Source organism: Coenobita brevimanus, chromosome 47 (genome assembly GCF_032717465.1).
Source record: "Coenobita brevimanus isolate Jiangsu-jjx chromosome 47, ASM3271746v2, whole genome shotgun sequence".
NCBI lineage: Eukaryota > Metazoa > Arthropoda > Malacostraca > Decapoda > Coenobitidae > Coenobita > Coenobita brevimanus.
Genome location: NC_137000.1, coordinates 14,754,808 through 14,776,665, shown reverse-complemented (window position 1 = coordinate 14,776,665; position 21,858 = coordinate 14,754,808). Strand labels below are relative to the sequence as shown.

At 43.5% G+C, this 21,858-nt stretch overlaps 1 protein-coding gene across 1 annotated transcript in view; it reads left to right on the top strand.

The window, feature by feature from the left end:
* The window catches only part of LOC145399057 (L-asparaginase-like), a 484,302-nt gene that overhangs the window by 430,321 nt on the left and 32,123 nt on the right, over positions 1-21,858 (top strand). The window contains 1 exon segment of the mRNA XM_080271799.1: positions 4,329-4,502. Coding sequence (XP_080127925.1) covers positions 4,329-4,502 — 174 coding nt within the window.

Here is a 21,858-nt window from a genome sequence, read left to right as displayed (position 1 = left end):
TCCTAAGGATGTCTTTTAGGAGGTTGCCATTCACCTCAGGTTTCAGAAGTACATTAACTTTGTGGTTAGAAAAACAATTATCAGTTCAAAAGAATGCCATTTGGCTTGAAGGAACTTAGAAGTCATGGAGTCAAGACTTGTTTACTTTAACAAGTGGCTAATCAGGGTGGTGGATCGCTGGAACTTCATGATTGAAACTACCCATCCCCTGTTATCACAGAAGGGCTGCTGGTAAACTGCAGGACTGAAACCACTGCTGCCTCTACCATCACATGTTCTTATATTTACGTAGCAAAGAAAAGCAGTGTAATAACTGCTAAGGCTGCTTTATTGGACTGTCACAGTTAAAAAAAAAAATAAATGAGCAGGCTGTAACTTCATTTACTGAAGAAGGTACAGATAAACTGAAAGGAAGCAACATGGCCTTATTACTTGGTATATGGTTTATATTCTGAAGTTTATGGAGCTCTGCCATACAGCTGTAGTTATTGCTTACATCTGAACAATAAAGACTTTAGTTAAAGTACATAAAATTTTTCATCGTAAATCATTAATTACAGCTAATTTACTATGAACTGAAACAGTGAAGTTTTCATTTCATAGCACAGTAATCCCCTTAAGACCTGGATGCCCAGGTCCTGGACACCCCAAGTCCCGTACATTTTGGGCTCGGATCCTTGGGCACCAAAATTGGCCTTTAAAAAAAAAAAAAAAAAAAAAAAAAAGCTGATATGTGTTCATCCCTACTTTAAATTTGCCATGCAGTGATGAACAACTGTGTTTTGGCGCACAGTTCTTTCGACGTCTGCTAGAGCGCCCCTGCATTCTTCCCAGTTCCCGCCTACCTACCGTCGTGACTGCACGCCCATTGCCATGGCTGCTCACGTGCTAATTTTTGTGAATAAACAGTGAATAAACAGCAATACTCGTGACTGGACCACATGGGAATTTACGGTGTTATGCAGTGTTAAGAAATTAGAATTCTGAGTGCAAAGGATTAAGTGCAGAGTGCAACACTGGCATGTTGCACCTGGCATGGCACATGTAAGAACGGAATGTGCAGTGTTAAGCAATTATAATTCACAGTGCAAAGGATTAAGTGCAGCGCAACACTAGATTACTGTACTTGCTTCAAGTGCACCTTCACCACTGTCAGAGCCATAGAGGAGGTGGGTTAATCTTCGTGACTGCCGTGTACATGTTGTAAGTACCCTGTACACTGCTAAATATTTTCCATACTCATTTCTGATTTCTCATTCTCTGGTTCCTTTTCATTTATTTCATGGTTTCTGTCTCTTATTTGTGTGCATGAGGTCTTAAATAGGTGCTGTGCATGTCCGGTAGGGAGTTAGGTGGCTTTCAAAGTTAGGTTGGGTTGGGGTCTATAAGTACCTGTCCAGGGCATTTTTCCCAAGTCCCAGACAAAACCAAGTCCTGGACATGCCTTTGGCTCTATTACATCGGATCTTGGAGGGATTACTCTAAGCAAAAAAATGTATTTACTTTGTCTTTGAATGCTCACAGGTCTGTTTATGAAGGTGAGCTGTTTGTGTTCCTTCATTTACATATAATTGCAAATATTAGTTATCTACATTATACAATGGCTGTGAAACATGGGATGTAAAAGACAAGGATATACAGGGGTAGTGAGACTGGAATGAAATGACATGAAAATGATCCAGTGGGTATGGGCAGTAGGACTGTATGATAGGGTATCCAAAACTAAGAGTGTGGCTGGGACAGGAAAGCACGTGAAAGAAGGTGCAGTAAAGTCTTAATCATCCATCATCGCACCTTCTGGCCCAGTGCAATATCACGTGTTCTTGGCTAGGCTCTATTAAAGCAATATCTAGCAAAATTATGTAAAATCCGGTGCCAAAATGGGACGTACAGTAACCGGTGGTTCTGTGGAGTATCAAGATGTGAAGCGTGTTAGCTGGCTCGTATGTGGTAGTCATATGGTACCTGGGAAAACTCTGCAACACAGCAGCCAATGAAAGTGTCCGCAACATCAAAGTTCATTGCGGGAGCAGCTCCTGGTGCGCTGAGCCTACTTTCACTCTCTCAGTCTCTCCTGGATCTCGTTCAGTGAAGACATATCTATGCACTCTGCTCTTGTGACCATGCAGTGCCAAAACTCTAATGCAAAAACTTACTCTGTGGCTCCCATGCCATGCTTGTTGATGTAGCAAAGTTGTGGCCTCTCAGTGCTTCGTTTCCTAGTGCTCTATTGTGATTCTGAAATTGCTGTACTGTACATGTAATAACTGCCACTAGACACACAGGATTAAGTGCACTGAACTATACAGCATGGTGTACACCTCTATCCTCCATTTATGCCAGCACTAGATGAGTAAATAGTACACTATGTACTGTGTTACTGTACTTTATCAGTACTGTATTGTATTTTATGTTTCATTTTCATCTTTTACCCATAGGAAAGTTTTTAGGACAGGGGGTCAAGAAAAACAAGACAAATAAATCCATTAAAAAAAGACGTGCTCTTCATGAGCGGAAAGTGTGTGATACCCATACAGTTTTCTACCTAACGAACCAGCTGTAACTACCAATGAGCTTGCGGTATCCTACAGTATCTTGGCAAGTCTATTCTCTTAACTGTTACTCATAAAAACATGGGAAAACTTAAGAAGTAAAGCTTGAGCATTGGTTGGTGAGTTGGTGATTTGGAAAGTAGTGCTGTGTACAGTAGAATTATCACGGCTCCCTTGCTCACAGTTAAATAAACAGCTGTGGCCCACCAATATATTTCTTACTCTACTGCCATCACTTCTCCCGTCACTCATCACTCAACTGTTTTGCAGATAATACGGTAAATACGTACAAAGTACATGGAAAAATAAACTAAAGAAATAAATCTTGAGCATTTATTGGTGAACTAATTCTTAGGAAAGAAGTGTTGTACAGTAGAATTATCATGACTCCCTTGCTCACAGTTATGTATATGATTGCAGTCCACTAGTTTATTCCTTACCTGACTGCTGTACTCCATCCCTTACTTGCCAGTCACTTGGTTTGCAGATAGTATAGTATATACAGTATTTACAAACTTTAAGCATAGATATTTTATTCAACAAAACAAACCTTCATTTCTGTCAGCTAGATTTTATCATCTCTGCCATTGCAAATGTATTCTAAGATGATGTATACATTCATCCTAAAAAGCATTTGAGGAATAAACTGCCGGCCTGTGGCAGCACACAACTGCGAGCAAAGGAGTTGTGATAATTCTACAGCACAACACTTCTTTCCTAATCATTAGTTCACCAATAAATGCTCAAGATTTATTTCTTTAGTTTATTTTTCCATGTTTTATGAAGAAAATAACAAATAACGTTTAACAAATGAACTTACTGCGTTGATTGTGCACTACTGCAAGACCGCAATCGTGTTTTATGTCTGTGGGATGTTATGATTAAAATGGAATTGTTTGTGTGGGCCTGGATATGTGATACAGCCTATGTATAAGAGTATTTATTAGATGTCCAGAAAAAATAGTAACTGGGAAGATAAATTCCGCAAGCTTCCTGGTTAACTGGGATTGCACTGTACAGTACTACTGTACTGTACTGATAGTGTATGCATTTTATACTTAGCTTTCATCCTTTGCTCATTGGAAAGTTTTTAGGGTAGAGGGTTGAGATGGATAGTAACACAGTATTGTGCTGGATGCTGAATGTTGAGCTGATGGGGTGTTCTATGCAATATCCGGCATTTCACTTAAGTCAGCGTAAGGCTTGGCAGAATTACAATGGATAATTGAGAGTTGACTGTATACAGGAGGATATTGAGATAATGTAGACATGTAGAGATGATTAGCCAGGAAACTGGGTGAAAAAGTGTAGAAATACTGTATAGAGGTACCAGGCCATTGACATAGAGGTTAATCAATGACTACAGGGGATAAGGGAGTAATCCCCAGATCTAGAGATATTACTAGAGAGCTGGCATAGAACAGAGTAAGGTGGATGAGTGCTGTATGATGAACCTGTAAGACCCATGCTGTAAGGAAAGCAGATATACAAGTGAAAACAATAATGATATTAATACTGTACCTTCATAAATGTCCAGTAATTTTATTATTAAAAACTTGTGGAACAATTCTGGGTCGTGTAGAGAATATTTGTCATCTGTTGTATTAAGACTAGATCTTCCTTTTGCATACATGACTTTAACTGGTAAGATGGTGCTGTGTGTGCATATATGCATGCATCCATGTATGAGAGACACGTGTCTATGTGTGCTTGCATGCCCTTGTGCTCTGAATTGGAGTAAATATTGTAAAGGAATAAACATCTGTTCTTTATTAGATCATCCAGTTGTTGGTCCAGACCGGTGCTCATCTTAGTGAATCACCACTGCGGCTTGCTGAAGTGATGGTGGCAGCTGCAGCAGCTGATAACCCTAAACGCCTCACCTCTCATCTGCTAGCTGGGGCAGACCTCTCATACCCAGATCCTTGTGGACGCACTCCACTCCATGCTGTGAGTCCAGACAAGTTTCATTAGCAATTACTTTATATGTAAAATATTTATATTATAGTTTTATAATCCAGTGTTAAAATGAATCGACTGAGTCTGAAAGATCACTCCCAAAGTGAAATCTGGCAGTAGAAAAAATGCAAAAAATATAAGGTGATATTATAGTGAAGAAGTCAAGTCACTGGGGAAGCTCAGGTCATAGGTGAGGGGATTGTAATTCATGTCATGGAGATTTATTCAGGTCATATACCAAGTATCTATTCAGTCAGTAAGAAGTATGATGGATTTTTATCAATTGTACCGTATGAAAAATGAAGAGAGGATAAGGCCTTTTAGAATCAAGTAACGTTACCATGGAAGAAGGTGAAATGTGTTCTGTCATAAATAATTATTTTGTACCAGTTTTTACCAAGGAAAATCTAGGCCTGTTCCCTCAAACAACAGTTATTCACAATGATAATATGAGCAATATTCTTATTAAAACAACTGTTACTAAGAAGGAAGTCGTCGTCGTTGTCATCGTCATCATCATCATCATTCATCAATCATCAATCATCCGGACCTCCTTTCCCACCCTAGGGCAGGGTGAGTAGTAGCAACGTCCAGACAGTCCAAGTTTACCCACTCCAATGGGCCATGCTTCCATTCACTCATCATTCAAGCCCCTGGAATCGTGGCTGTATCTGATACGCCAAAAACTTTCGCCACATTCTGTAGCTTCGCATGAACATATTCAATAGTCAGTCTGAACACTGTCACGTTAAGAAAGGGTGCCAAATCCCAGCTCTTGCACTTCTTCTCACAACATTCATCCAGCCAGGTCAATCTCTTGTTGGTCCCCAAGCCTCACCGACTTCCACTCCTCTCTTCCACACACACTCATCCACCATATCCCTCCACTTTCTCCTTGGCCTACCTCGCCTCCTTCCTCCTTCATTTTTGCTCAGATATGCCTTTTTCACCACTCACTTGTTACTCATTCTCTTCACATGACAATACCAGCTCAGTACACTCTCTTCGATTCTGGTGTCCACAGACTTCTTCACCCCACATCTTTCACGAATCACATTATCTTGTGTCCTGTCCACTCTCTGTACTCCACATACATTCCTCAGCAGTCCCATCTCCACTGCTGTCACTCTTAACTTTTCATTTTCATGCCACAGCATATTCTCACATCCTTATGTTAAAGTTGGCACTAACACACCTTCATGTAAGCCTCGCACAGCTGCAACACTCATCCCTCTGTTTCTTATCAAGGCCTTCATAGCACCAGCTACAACCCTTCCTTTTGTCATTCTTTTGCACAGTATCCTCTCTTTTCTATCACTTAACCCAGGTATTTGAACTCTCTCACCAATTCCAGTCTCTCTTCATTCACTGTGACATCACACTGGGAGTCACCTTCTCACTTGATTACTATCACTTTACACTTCTACATTTACTCACAAGGCATGACGCTCACAGACATCAGCAAAACTCTGTATTAGTTGACCAAGCTCTTGTCTGATATTTGCAAGTAGCAATGGATCATCAGCATACAACAAATTTGAGATACTCCATCCATCACCATTCATTACCAACGCCATCCCTCTCTCCATTACTCATGTTTCTACTTCCCTCAACACCCCATCCATATATATATATATATATATATAGATAGATAGATATATAGATATATTATATATATATATATATATATATATACAGTAACCCCTCCAATATCCAGATCAATAGAGCCATCGGTAGGTTCGGATATTGGTTTCGTCCGGATATTGGGCCCCAGCTTATGAACTTGTACTTATGGACCCTAACTCAGAGAAACACCTATACAACTCCCTCCGGACATGCATAGCACCTATTTAACACCCAAATCACACCAATAAGGCACATAAATGACTGAAATAAATGCAAAAGAAACATAAAATGTGGGTTTAGAAGTATGTTCATACATTAATAAACATTCTGGTACTTATGGACTCTAACCGAACCTAACCTAACCGAACCGAACCTAACTCTGAAAAACACATTCCTACTGCACATGCATGAGGTAAGTATAGTATGGAAAGAAGTACAGTATGACACTTTCTGGTAAGTATAGTATGGAAAAAAGTACAATATGAAACATTCTGGTAAATATAGTATGGAAAATAGTACGTACAACATGAAACATTCTGGCTACTTACAGCAAGTCCCTGGCCACCTCGATGAATAACCGCCTCCTCTCGGACTCTGACAGTAAGAACGATTTCCTGAAGCACTTGCACTACACTCTTCCTGAAGTCTTGCACTGAACTTAGTCACTAACACACAGAAGTCCGTTCTTTTCACAGTGTTCACTTTGGTCCAAATAATGTTCCATTTTACTTTAAGTGTTGCACATTAACTTTTCCCCAGTTTTTTTTAATTTTCCAAAGCCAAAACAAAGAAGGTTAGTTACGTTAAATTTCTTTTCTACTGAGTCTTTTCTCCCAACTTGAAAACCTTAACACAACACACCGTTTTTTTCACTGCACAACACTCAAAATTCCCGTGTGGTCTAGTGGAGAAGTTCTTGCTGTTTATTCACTGTCAGAGCCCGAGAGTATCACTGGCAGGCGACCAAGGGGTGCATCGGTGGGTCGTGGTGATGGCGTACCGACTACAGAAGACTCTGAAGACAGCCGCAAACTCACGTCGAGCGGTGACTCCACTGTAGCTGATGTGCTGGGCTGTGGCTCGGAGCATGAGGGCCTGTCTTGGGGAGGCAACGGAGTGGAACCAGGGCTTGGCACAGCTGGGGTCACGGGCCTGAAAAAACTGTCAGTCGTTGACTGATGCAAGGACCGACGATTCTGGCGATTGATGATGCGCTGCCGGAAAGCACGCACTTCCTCCATGAGTCCCAAGGGCCCCATCTCCCTGTCGCAGTCCGGGTGTTCCAGGTAGTCTAGGACGAACTCTAGATGTTCCCGGAGTGCGCTCAGCTTGGGGATGGCGGGAGTAGTGTCCTGCTGAGCGGAGTCCGCATCATCATCGCCTTCATCGTCGGAATCTTCAAGTTCGGGACTGACACCAGCAACCGAAGACGCGTTCTCGATATCAGACAACGTCTGATACCCAGGATTGCCCTCGTCGTCGTCCAACCACTCATGAACATCGTCCACATCAACATCGTCGCCGTGCGTACGTAGCCGTGCATGGAAGTCATCCACATCAAACCCTAGGAAATCGTACTCCACATCTGTTCCGAGAAGCAGACGAGACCAACCATTTTCAAGAGTTTTCACAGGGACTTCCTTCCATGCACTAGCCCAGTTGTACAGCGCAGACTTGATGTTGTAGCGGCAAAGGTTTTCCAAAGTCCGCTTGCCTCGAGTGTCACGTCCTTCCCTGCGCTCGTCCTCGTCCTCGAGGACAACCATCACCTCGTCCAGGAACTTCCGACGGTACAGGCGCTTTGTTGCCATGATCACTCCTTGGTCCATTGGTTGAATGAGAGCAGTCGTATTAGGTGGCAGAAACATGCACCTAATACGGCCATTTTCAGCAACCAAGTCCTTGTCATACGGGTGGGCAGGTGCATTGTCGAGGAGAAGGAGAGCCTTTACCTGGTCGCGAGGAATTCCCAGTGTCTTCGTCTAGTAATGTATGACCTCCTTGACGAAGTGATGGTGAAACCAGTCTTTGAAAATCACAGCTGTGAACCATGCTTTCAAAGAATGGTACCATACGACAGGAAGGACATCCATCACCCCACGAAGGCACCGAGGCTGCTTTGCACGGCCAACAATAACGGGCTTAAGCCGGTGCATGCCGTTAGCATTGGCACAACACAAAGCAGATATCCGTTCCTTAGAGAGCTTGCGGCCAGGTACACGCTTCTCCGTCTCATCGGCTAGAGTGTTCGTTGGCATCGAGCGATAGAATAGGCCAGTTTCGTCAGCGTTATAGACTTGACCGAGAGTGAGGCCCTCCCTGTCGATCAAGCCTTTCACCTTGTGCCGAAACTCGTCCACTCCATCCTCGTTAGCGTCCAATGCTTCGCCATGTGCTTTACGGTTAGTAAGGCCATGTCGTAACTTGAACGCGAAGAGCCAACCCTCGGATGCCTTGAAGTCAAGGGCGTCGTGAAGCCTTGCAAACTTCTCAGCAGCAGCCTTCAGCTCCGTTCCACGTACCATCACACCAGCTGCACGTTGCTGTCGATACCAAATCAACGTGGAGCGGTCGATCTCTGCATACTTGGGGGTAAACATAACCTTCCTCTCCACGTTGCGTTTGCTTCTCGACGAGAAGTCAGCCGTGTACTGCATGAGCTTGTCTCGGGAACGCTTGATATCGAACAAAGTTGACCGGGCCAGGTTGAACTTGCGGAGAATGCGTGAGGAAGACCAACCCTCATCAACCTTCTCCAATATCTCCCGTTTCTTCTCCAGAGTCAACACCACTCTCTTCCTTTTCTGAGGAGGCGGGGCCATCATCACACACACTAAGAGTAGGGCAGAGAGCAGCAGGAGGCCTTGCAGCAAGTACGGCACCACCACAAAAGCGAGCACGTGGGCAGCCATGGCGAACAGCGTAGATCTTGTCGCGGTGAGAGACAGGCGGGAAGTGGGGAGGATGCAGCGGCGCTCTATCGGACGTCGGAGGAATGACGAACCAAAACAATGCTCTCACGCAGCGCGCGCGGCAAGTTCAAATTACGAACGGCAAAAAATCGATTTTTTTTTCAATTTTTTGGATTTTCGGACCATTTTGGGAATGTTTGATCCCAGGACGATAAGGTCTGGGTAGTGGGGATGTTCGGTTATTGGGCGTCCGGATATTAGAGTGATTACTGTATATATATATGTATATATATATATGTATATATATATATGTATATATATATATGTATATATATATATGTATATATATATATATATATATATATAAGTAATCACTCCAATATCTGACGTAATAGAGCCATAGGTAGGTCCAGTTATTGGTTTTGTTCGGATATTGGGCCCCAGCTTATGGACTTGTACTTATGGACCTTAACTCAGAGAAACACCTATACAACTCCCTCTGGACATGCATAGCACCTATTTATGACCCAAATCACACGAATAAGGCACATAAATGACTGACATAAATGCAAAAGAAACATAAAATGAGGGTTTAGAAGTATGTTCATACATTAATAAACATTCTGGTACTTATGGACCCTAACCTAGCCTAACTCAGAAAAACACATTCCTACTGCACATGCATAGCTACAAACACCCTATTCACACCAATAAAGGACATTAAAGAGTGAAATGAGGTAAGTATAGTATGGAAAAAAGTACAGTATGAAACATTCTGGTAAGTATAGTATGGAAAAAAGTACAGTATGAAACATTCTGGCTACTTACAGCAAGTCCGTGGCCACCTCGATGAATAACCGCCTCCTCTCGGACTCTGACAGTAAGAACGATTTCCTGACGCACTTGCAGTACACTGTTCCTGAAGTCTTGCACTGAACTTAGTCAATAACACACACAAGTCCGTTCTCTTCACAGTGTGCACTTTTGTCTAAATAATGCTTCATTGTAACTTACTAAGTGTTGCACTTTAACTTTTCCCATTCTTTTCATTTTCCAAAGCCAAAACAAACAAGTCTATTTACGTTAAATTTTTTTTCTAGAGTCTTTTCTCTCACAACTTTAAATCCTTAACACAACACACTGTTTTTTTCACTGCACAACACTCAAAATTCCCGTGTGGTCTAATGGAGAAGTTCTTGCTGTTTATTCACTGTCAGAGTACGAGAGTATCACTGGCAGGCGACCTAGGGGTGCATCACTGGGTCGTGGTGATGGCGTACCCCACTGCAGAGGACTCTGAAGGCAGCCGAAAACTCACGTCAAGCGGTGACTCCACCGTGGCTGATGTGCTGGGCTGTGGCTCAGAGCATGAGGGCCTGTCTTGGGGAGGCAACGGAGTGGAGCCAGAGCTGGGCAGAGCGGGGGTCACAGGCCTGAAAAAACTGTCAATGGTTGATTGACGCAATGACCGACGATTCTGACGATTGATGATGCGCTGCCTGAAAGCACGCACTTCCTCCACGAGTCCCAAGGGCCCCATCTCCCTGTCGCAGTCCGGGTGTTCCAGGTAGTCTAGGACGAACTCTAGATGTTCCCGGAGTACGCTCAGCTTAGGGATGGCTGGAGTAGTGTCCTGCTGAGAGGAGTCCGCATCATCGTCGCCTTCGTCGTCGGAATCTTCAAGTTCGGTACTGACACCAGCAACCGAAGACGCGATCTCGATATCAGACAACGTCTGATACCCAGGATCGCCCTCGTCGTCATCCAACCACACACAAACATCATCCACATCAACATCGTCGCCGTGCATACGTAGCCGTGCATGGAAGTCATCCACGTCAAAGCCCAGAAAATCGTACTCCACATCCGTTCCGAGAAGCAGACGAGACCAACCATTTTCAAGAGTTTTCACAGGGACTTCCTTCCATGCACTAGCCCAGTTGTACAGCGCAGACTTGATGTTGTAGCGGCGAAGGTTTTCCAAAGTCCGCTTGCCTCGTGTGTCCCGTCCTTCCCTGCGCTCGTCCTCGTCCTCGAGAACAACCATCACCTCGTCCAGGAACTTCCGACGGTATAGGCGCTTTGTTGCCACGATCACTCCTTGGTCCATGGGTTGAATGAGAGCAGTCGTATTAGGTGGCAGAAACATGCACCTAATACGGCCATTTTCAGCAACCAAGTCCTTGTTGCACGGGTGGGCAGGTGCATTGTCGAGTAGAAGGAGAGCCTTTACCTGGTCGCGAGGGATTCCCAGTGTCTTCGTCTGGTAATGGATGACCTCCTTGACGAAGTGACGGTGAAACCAGTCTTTGAAAATCACAGCTGTGAACATGCTTTCAAAGAATGGTACCATACGACAGGAAGGACATCCATCACCCCACGAAGGCACCGAGGCTGCTTTGCACGGCCAACAACAATGGGCTTAAGCCGGTGCATGCCGTTAGCACTGGCACAACACAAAGCAGATATCCGTTCCTTGGAAAGCTTGCGGCCAGGTACACGCTTCTCCGTCTCCTCGGCTAGAGTGTTCATTGGCAGCGAGCGATAGAATAGGCCAGTTTCATCAGCATTGTAGACTTGACCGAGAGTTAGGCCCTCCCTGTCGATCAAGCCTTTCACCTTGTGCCGAAACTCGTCAACTCCATCCTCGTTAGTGTCCAATGCTTCGCCATGCGCTTTACGGTTGGCAAGGCCATGTCGCAACTTGAACGCGAGGAGTCAACCCTTGGATGCCTTGAAGTCTAGGGCGTCGTGAAGCCTTGCGAACTTCTCAGCAGCAGCCTTCAGCTCCGTTCGACATACCATCACACCAGCTGCACGTTGCTGTCGATACCAAGTCAACGTGGATAGGTCGATTTCTGCAAACTTGGGGGTAAACATAACCTTCCTCTCCACGTTGCGTTTGCTTCTCGACGAGAAGTCAGCCGTGTACTGCATGAGTTTGTCTTGGGAACGTTTGATATCGAACAAAGTCGACCGGGGCAGGTTGTACTCGCGGAGAATGCGGGAAGAAGACCAACCCGCATCAACTTTCTCCAATATCTCCCTCTTCTTTTCCGGAGTCAACACCACTCTCTTCCTTTTCTCAGGTGGCGGGGCCATCATCACACACATTAAGAGGAGGCCCGAGAGCAGCAGGAGGCCCGTGAGCAGCAGGAGGCCCTGCAGCAGGTAGGGCACCACCACAAAAGCGATCATGTGGGCAGCCATTACGAGGAGCGTACATTCACTCGCGGTGAGAGACAGGCGGGAAGTGGGGAGGATGCAGCGGCGCTCTATCGGACGTCAGAGGAATGACGCGCCAAAACAATGCTCTCCCGTGGTGCACGTGGCAAGTTCAAATTACGGACGGGAAAAAATCATTTTTTTTTTTAATTTTTTGGGGTTTTCAGACCATTTTGGGAATGTTGGATCCCAGGACGATAAGGTCTGGGTAGTGGGGATGTTCGGTTATTGGGCGTCCGGATATTAGAGTGATTACTATATATATATATATATATATATCCATCCATCATCCAATCCTACATTGCCCCATGAGGAACGTAGGAGCCCGGGGATAGGCGGTTGGTCCCGACATTTAAGATGAGAGTGACCAGCCTTACTCATCCCTGAGTGGCATTACATGAGCAATCAACTGGGAGGAATGGGACTCACGAGGCAGCGAAGATTCGTGGGGCACTGTATTATTAAATATAACAATGACTGCCTAGCCCCGGGCTCCTACGCTCCTCATGGGGCAATGTAGGATTGGATGATGGATGGATGGATGGATGGAATAATGTGATGACGCAATGGGTCAAAGAAGAGACACGGTTCCGAGGTGAGGACACATCAGCAAGATTAGACTTACTGTTTACTAAAGAACCAGATGTAATAGAATATTTGAAATATTTGTGTCCTATAGGAAAAAGTGATCATCTGGTCTTTCAGTTCCGGATGACAACAGGGAACGTCGAGCCAAGAGACGAGCTCTATAGGCAGCGAAGATACAATTTTGGGAAAGCGAATTTTACAGGATTGAGAAAATTTTTAGAAAATGCAGATTGGAGAAAATTCAGAGAAACAAGAGAGATTCAGAAGAAGTGGGATATCTTTCTAGACCTCTATAATTTGGGAGTGGAAAATTTTGTACCAAGAGTAAGGGGGAAAGAAAACAGGGAAGAGGAGTGGTTTAATACAAGGTGTATGATAGCAGAAAAAGAGAGAGATAAGGCATGGAACAACTGGAGAAAGAGAGGTAACAACAGAGCAAAGGAAGAATATAAAAGAACTTGAAATGAATACACAAGAATACGTAGAGAAGAAGAAAGGAATTTTGAAAAATGTATAATAGACAAATGCAAGGATGAACCCAAACTGTTTTATAGATTTGTTAATGGCAAACTGAAACAAAAGTAAGGAATCACCAAATTGAAAGTAGAAGGAGAGGTCTATAAAGATGCGGTAGTGCAAGCTGAAATAATGAACAAATGTTTCCAATCAGTTTTCACTAATGAAAAGGAGTTTGTCGAAGGGGCGGGAGTGATTAGAAATGTACCGGTGATAAAAGATATAAAAGTGGAGGTACAGGAAGTGTATAAATTACTGAAAACTCAAGATGTAAGGAAAACCCCAGGACCAGATGGAATTTCTAATTGGGTACTAAAGGAATGCAGAGAACAACTGGCAGATAAAATTCACAGTTTAATTGTGTGTTCTCTGGAAGAGGGGAAAGTGCCACAAGATGGAAGAGGGCAAATGTGGTACCAATTTATAAGGGAGGACACAGGGAAGAACCCCTTAATTATAGGCCAGTGTCTCTAACCAGCATGGTCGCAAAATTGTGTGAGAGAATCCTGAAAGACAGATGGATAAAATTTCTAGATGAGATGAATATTCTGGCTGAATATCAGTTTGGATTCAGAAGTGGAAGGTCATGTGTTTCCAACTTGTTGAGCATTTACTCAAGAGCAATTGACGTTCTACAGGAGAGAGATGGTTGGGTGGATTGTGTGTATTTAGACTTGGAGAATGCCTTCAACAAGGTACCCCATGAGAAACTAATGTGGAAACTAGAGTATGTAGGAGGACTGAAGGGGAAACTCCTGGAATGGATAAGAGACTTTTTGAGAGACAGGCAAATGAGGACAGTAATAAAGGATAGGATGTCTGGATGGAGGGAAGTAACAAGTGGAGTCCCTCAAGACTCGGTGTTTGCCAGTAATGTTCCTGGTTTATGTAAATGATATGGTAGATGGAGTGAACTGTTATGCATGTCTGTTTGCTGATGATGTAAAGATCTTGAGGAAGGTAGAGGGTGAGGAGGATTGTTGAATGCTGAAGGTGGATCTGGACAGGATACATGTTTGGAGCCGGAAGTGGGAAATGAAATTTAACGTAAAGAAATGTAAAATATTGGAAATGGGTAAAAGTACCAAGAGGCCATCACTGAATTATTTGATGGGTAATGAATCAATCACAAAAATGAGAGAAGAGAAAGATTTGGGAGTGCTGGTCCAGGATAGTTTGTCACCTGGAAAACATATTAACAAGGCATTTAGAGAGACGTATAAACTCTTGATTAACATAAGAATAGCATTTCATTATATGGATGAGGAAACGATGAAAAAATTGATAGTGGCCATCCAGGTTAGAATATGCTGCAGTAATGTGGTCCCCACACAAAAAGAAAGATATAAACAATATTGAGAGAATACAAAGAAGAGAGTTCCCAGTCTGGTCAATCTGTCATAGATAGATAGATAGATAGACGGAGAGAGGCTGGAAAAGCTGGACTTGCCTTCCTTAGAGGAAAGGAGAAAGAGGGGAGACATGATTGCAGTGTTCAGGACCATGGTGGGAGTAGATAAAATTGACCGAGAAGACCTGTTTGTATGGGATAAGAGAGCAACAAGAGGACACGGAATGAAAATGAAGAGGTCAAATTCCTTGCAGGTTATCAAGAAATATAGTTTTCCTTATAGAAATGTAGACCTGTGGAGTGGCCTGGACAGAGAGAGATCGTCCAGTCTAGAAACTTGAACGAGTTTGAAGCTGAATTTGACTTGTTGAGAAACAGAGACGAGATCCCACGAGCATAGCTCATTTCCTGTATATCATAATTAGGTATATTAGGTAAATACGACCAAGGACCGGACAAAGGACATGATTATCGGAACTTGGAATGTAAGGGGAGCAAATGATGAGGTGAAAGAGAGAGATTGTCCAGGTGCTTGAGGGTGTGAAAGGTGATGTATGCGGAATAACTGAAACCAAATGGAGAGGTGAGAGTGTGAGAGAATGGGAGTATGGATGGGGTATATGTGCAGGAGTAGGTGAGAATGAGAGAGCAAAAGAAGGAGTATGTATAGTTGTGAGTAAAAGATGGAAGAAGAGCATAAGAGAGTATGGATCAGTTGGGTCAAGGATTGTGTGGGTAAGATTGAAAGTTGGAATACAAATGTGGGCGATTGTGTGTGTGTATGCGCCAATGCAAGATCGTGCAAGCAGAGTGAGAGGAGTTCTGGACAAATGTGGAAGTGTGCATGGAAAAGTTTGGAAGGAATGAGAGTGTTTTTAATAGGTGGTATGAATGGTAAACTAGGGAATGTGAAGGTGGATGGAATAGTTGGTGAGTGGGGTGTGCCTGCTGAGATAGATGAGAATGGCAGTGCATTAGTGGACATTAGTGCTGGGAGGGGGTTGGTGATAGCCAATACCCTCTTCAGTCACAATATGATCCACAGATATACATGGCGAGTGATGAGAAGGGTGGGTGGTGAACTGAATGAAAGGAAGGCAATGATTGATTATGTGTGTGTGGATGAAAGGATGCAAAAATGTGTAATGGAAGCAAGAGCTTATAGAGGTTGGGGGAGTGGACTTTCTGACCACTACTTGGTGGTGCTCAGAATCAAGGTCCAATTAGGATGGAGAAATAAAAGAAGGGATGGACAGGAAGAAGGAGTATTTGTAAGGAGAGTGGAAAGGTTACAAGAGGATGAGAAAAAGGCAGAGTATAAGAGAGAAGTGGAGGAACGATTGGGCAAATATGAATTGGAGCAGATGGGGGACGTGGAAGGTGTGTGTAGGATATTTACAGAAGAAATATGTGCAGCATGTGATGTGGTGTGTGGGATGAAGAGAAGACGGAGGGGTGTGCAAGGAACAGCGTGGTGGAATGAAGAGGTAAGACAGGCTGTGGCACAAAAGAAGAAAGCATACAATGAATGGATGAGAAATAGGGGCGTGGAAGAAGCTGAGAGGCGGAAGAGATAGTTATATGTAGAAAGAAAGAGAGAGGTGAAAAGATTAGTGAGAGAGAGTAAGAAGAGAGCAGATTAGGAATTTGGAAGGAACTTGAGTGTAAAGTGGAGGGACTGTAAGAAAATGTACTGGAAATTGGTGAAAAGAGTAAGACAGGGCGGAAGTGAAGTTAGCAGGGGAGTGAAAGATAAAAATGGTAGATTACTAGTGGAGAAAGGAGAAAAAGTGAGCAGATGGAGAGAACACTTCAAGGAATTGTTGAACATAGAGGATGGAAGTAATGCGAGTGTAAGTGGCTGGGGAATGGCTGGGAGGAGGAGGGAGGCGAGAAGACAGGAAGAAATCAGTAGGATAGAAGCTGTAGAAGCAATGAAGAAAGATAAATTGGGGAAAGCCCCAGGAATTGATGGAATGTGTGGTGAAATGCTGAAGCATGGGGGAGAGATAGTAATAGAATGGATGTGGAAAATGTGCAGATTGGCCTGGGAGGAAGGTAGAGTCCCGGAGGATTGGAAGTCAGGTATAATTATTCCCTTGTACAAAGGAAAAGGGGAAAAAGAAGTGTGTGGTAATCATATGGGCATCTGTCTTCTTAGTATAATAGGAAAAGTGTATGGTAGGATACTTACTGACAGAGTTAGAGAAAGAACAGAGGAATTAGTTGGAGAAGAACAGGGTGGCTTTAGGAAGGGAAGAGGTTGTGTAGATCAGATATTCATTCTTAGATCTTTAGTGGAAAAGTTTCTAGAGAAGGGAAAGAAGTTGTATGCAGCTTTCATGGATTTGGAGAAAGCAGATGACAGGGTGGATAGACAAGGATTGTGGAAAGTATTAAGAATGTATGGAGTAGATGGGAAGTTGTTGAATGCTGTGAAGAGTATGTATGATGATGCTAAGGCTTCAGTGCGTGTGGATGGTGAACTGAGTGAATTTTTCTCTTTGAAGGTTGGATTGAAACAGGGATGTGTCATGTCTCTATGGTTGTTCAATGTGTACATGGATGGCGTAATAAAAGAGGTACAAGATAGGACAGTGGATGTTGGAGTGGCCCTGGTGAGAGAGGGTAGTGTTTGGAAACTCCCTGTACTGTTGTTTGCAGATGATACTGTGTTGTTGAGTGAAGACGAAGGAGAGCTGCAAGGCTTGGTGGATGAGTTTGGGAGAGTGTGTAAGAAACGGAATCTAAAGGTGAATGTAGGGAAGATTAAAATGATGGTCTTTGAGAGAGGTGATGTCAGTGAATGTACAGTGAGGTTGGATGGTGAGGAATTGGAAAATGTGAGTACGTTTAAGTACTTGGGTAGTGTGATGAGTAAGGATGAAGGTTTGGAGGGTGAAGTGCTTGAAAGGGTACAGCAGGGAAGAAAGGTTGCTGGTTCCTTGAAAGCAGTGATAAGAAACAGGGAAGTGAGCATGGAAGTGAAAAAGTTACTACATGACAGTATTGTGGTACCAACTCTAATGTATGGAAGTGAAGCTTGGAAGTTGTTGGAAAGACACAAGTCAAGAGTGAGAGCAGTGGAAGTGAGTTATTTAAGAGGAGCCTGTGGAGTCACATGAAGAGACAGGCTGACAAATGAGAATATAAAGGAGCATTGTGGTGTGGATGTGGATGTGATAGACGTTAGGAGGAATACACTGAGGTGGTTTGGCCATGTGGAGAGGATGGAGGGTGAGAGACTGATGAAGAGAGTGTATGTGAGTGAGGTGGAGGGGTGAAGAGGGAGGGGAGGCCAAGGATGAGATGGAGGGATGGGGTGGAGAGGTATATGAGAGAGGGGTGTGTGAGTTGGGAGCGGGGTAGTGAAATGGCGGGCGACAGGGTGACTTGAAGGCGATTTTTTGGGGGCCACCCCGAACGGGATTGAGGTGTCTGGTAATAGATAGATAGATAGACATAAGTATTTGGAACAACTTATACGAAGAGATGGTGCAGGCGAAAAACATTCATGTGTGTAAAAGTAGATTATATAAATGTGGATTTTGAGACAGGATAACACGAGCATTGCTCAATTCCTGTGCACTACAAATAGGTAGATACAAATAGGTAAATACCCCTTGGATATAAACCTTCACCAACTCAATCCGATTGGAGCACAATAATTACCCACTAAATCACAAGGTGCCAGAATTTGGTTATATGGTTACCACCCAGTCGTGTACAGGAAACCATTTGGCTTTCACTCAGTGTACAGTCACCCACAATCAGAAGAAAGAGGAAAGTTTGAAGGAAAGAAAGAGAGAAGAGGGAGTGTAAAGTCACCCATAGGCAGAAGGAGAAGGAAAGAATGAAGGAAAGAAAGACAGAAGAGGATGGAAGGAAAGAAGGATGGAGGAGAGGAAAGGGCAGACACCTGAGAGCAGCACCACATCGAGTGAGTGGATGGTTAGCGCCCCCATATACCACACTTTATATATATATGTACATATATATACCCTCTGTTGTACAGTGGTAGAGTGTGTGTTTCGTACACGGGTGAGCCATGGTTCGCGCCCTGCCAGGGTAATAAACTTTGGGAGTGTTCAGTCAGCCACGTACTGCATTGGCGGACAAAAGGGATGCTGTGGTTGAACCAGTGTCACTTACTATAAATTATACTTGCACCCAGTCGGTTTGCGTGGGCTGATTACACTTGGTTGACAGACTACACACACATCCAAAGCCACTCCAAGACCACAGTTTCACTTACAAGCACTTCTCACCCTACATACAATCTCTACCAGACAGCCTAAGCCACTTGGTAGAGATTCATTGGCTGTATTGTCTCGACTTCGGTCGGGATAGGCCGGTCCTGCAGTGGATACTCAAATGGCTCATGATGATGATGATATATATATATATATATACAGTAATCCCTCTACTATCCGACGTAATAGAGCCAAAGGCACGTCCGGAAAGTGGTCCTGTCTGGATAGTGGGCATCAGCCTCCTGGACTGGTACTTATAGACCCTAACCCAGCCTAACTTTGAAAGCCACCTAAGTAACTCCCTACTGGACATGCATAGCACCTATTTAAACCTATTTAAGACCCTATTCACACCAATAATGGACATAAAGCATGAAATAAATGAAAAGGAACCAAAGAATGAGGAATTAGAAGTGACTGTACCTCAGTCAGGGTACTTACATTACTTTTGTGGCTGCCTTTCTAAGGTTTTGGCAGTGGTGAAAATGCTCCTGAGTGTTGTGCTGCACTTAATTCTTTGCACTGTGAGTTATAATTGTTTAACACTTCACATTGTTCTTAACTGCATCACTGCAGTTCTAACTGCCAGATAAACTGCCAATTTGCATTCCACAGTTGATCCTTTGCACTCTAAGTTCAAATTTCGTAACACAGCACAACACTGTAAATTCCCATGTGGTCTAGAGGCGAGGTATTGAAGTATATTGACTGTTTATTCACAAAAAACGAGCACGTGTGGCTTCCAATGTCCATTATCGAAGTTAGGGAGTAACTGTTGATGTCGGAGAAACAGAGTTGCCAGATCGCAACGACCATATTACCGATCTCCTTAACTTTCATTACCAAATTTAACTTTTCATTACCATATTCGTAAAGCTAGCATTTATTCTTCACTAATTATATATACAAGTGGAAAAACATCATAATCACTCTCCTTATAATAAACAGCATGTTGATTATTTTCACGCAATGTAGGGTAGCAGATTAATCAGAGAGAGCAAACAATCCACCATCTCCATCCTGTGTATCCTCATACATGTGAAAAATCCATTTGGTAATGCATTATTCTGATTCATTACCAAACGAATTTTTCAGTACCAAATTGGCCCACATTTGGTAATGAAAATAACAAACAGCAACCCTGACAGGGAAGGGGGGAGGGGGGAGGAAGGAAGGGGTAAAGGGGCCATGCTGTGAGCAGCTGTTTGGCGCCATGCGGCAATTTCTAATTAAGGGTGGGAAAAAATTTGGATTTTGGGGGGATTTTTTTCTTTTTTTGGCCATTTTTTGGTTCCGATGGTCCAGGCCCACAATGTCCGGTAAGTGGGGATGTCTGGAAAGTGGGCACCCGGAAAGTAGAGGGATTACTGTATACATATATATATATATATATATATATATATATATATATATATATGTATATATATATACTGTATATACATACATATATATATATATATATATATATATATATATACAGTGCTCGTCAAAATTATCGAGCGCCTACCGCCAGGCGCGCAATACTTATGGCCAAAAAAGAATCACCCATTTTTGGGGGTAAAAATTGAGCCACAAGTTTGCGGCGCTAGCATGACGTCACGATAGCCTGAGGTCTTCCGACGCGCTGGTTGGTTCCCGCCTCAGTTGCCCACGGGCTGCCAGAGAGAAAGGAACTCCGCCGTGTCTCCCTCTCTTTTTGCACCATTTTTTACCAAGTGTCCCGCAATGTTTTGGCTTTCGCCACCTTGTTATGGCACCTACCTGTGAACTATCGAGTGAAATCATATCCCAGATCATTGCTCTAAAGGAGGCAGGCCACCAGACAAAGGAAATTAGTGAATTGGTTGGTGTGGCTCGATCAACAGTGTGTCAGTGGTGTGCGCGGTTTCGAGTGGAAAACAGTGGTGAAGTTCCCACAAAGTAACCGCGGTCTGGTAGGCCTAGGAAAACTTCCCCAAGGTCTGTTAATGTTTTAAAATGTGCAGTGGAGTTTAATCCTCGTGTGAGTGCAAGGAAAATAAAGGAGAGCAACCTGGAAGTGTTTGGTGAGGTGTCTGTGAGAACAGTGTCTCGTAGGGTCCATGAACTTGGTTACACAAGTCACAGGCCTGTGAGAAAGCCTCTTCTCACCAAGAGCCAGCAAATTCATAGGCTTGCCTTTGCTAATAAATATCTAAACTGGGGTGAGGAGCAATGGTTGTCAGTGTTGTGGTCTGATGAGGCAACGTTTAGTGTCACCTGTAACAGAGGAGCACGTGTGTACCAGCGCAAAGGTAGTGACCCACTTGACCCACGGTATGTGAAAAGTACGGTTAAACATCCTGATTCACTCATGGTATGGGGTTGTTTCTCAGGGAAGGGTTTGGGGAAGCTTGTTGTACTTCCCAAGAACCTAAGAGTGAATCAAGATACAGTAACCTCTCAAATAATGCGAGGGTTAAATTATGTTTAAATAATGCCTTTTTAACTAACGTGACCTCTCCAGGAACCTAACCCTTGCATTATTTGAGAGGTTACTGTATATATATATATATATATATATATATATATATATATATATATATATCTATACTTCTCTCAACACCCCATCCATATATATATATTGAACATCCATGGGGACGTCACACAACCTTTTCAAACTAGCAGCTTACCGTCTACACCTTACATGTGCAAAACCTTCCCTAATCCTTCTCTGTCTACTTTGTCATATGCTTTTTTCACATCCATAAATGCCATAAACACCTTATAGTCCATCTCACAAACCTTCTCCACCATCTGTCCCATTGCAAATATGTGACCCACACATTCTCTGCCACTTCTAAAGCCACCCTGTTCATCACTCACTAGGACTTCTGATATCTCTCTTACTTTCTCTA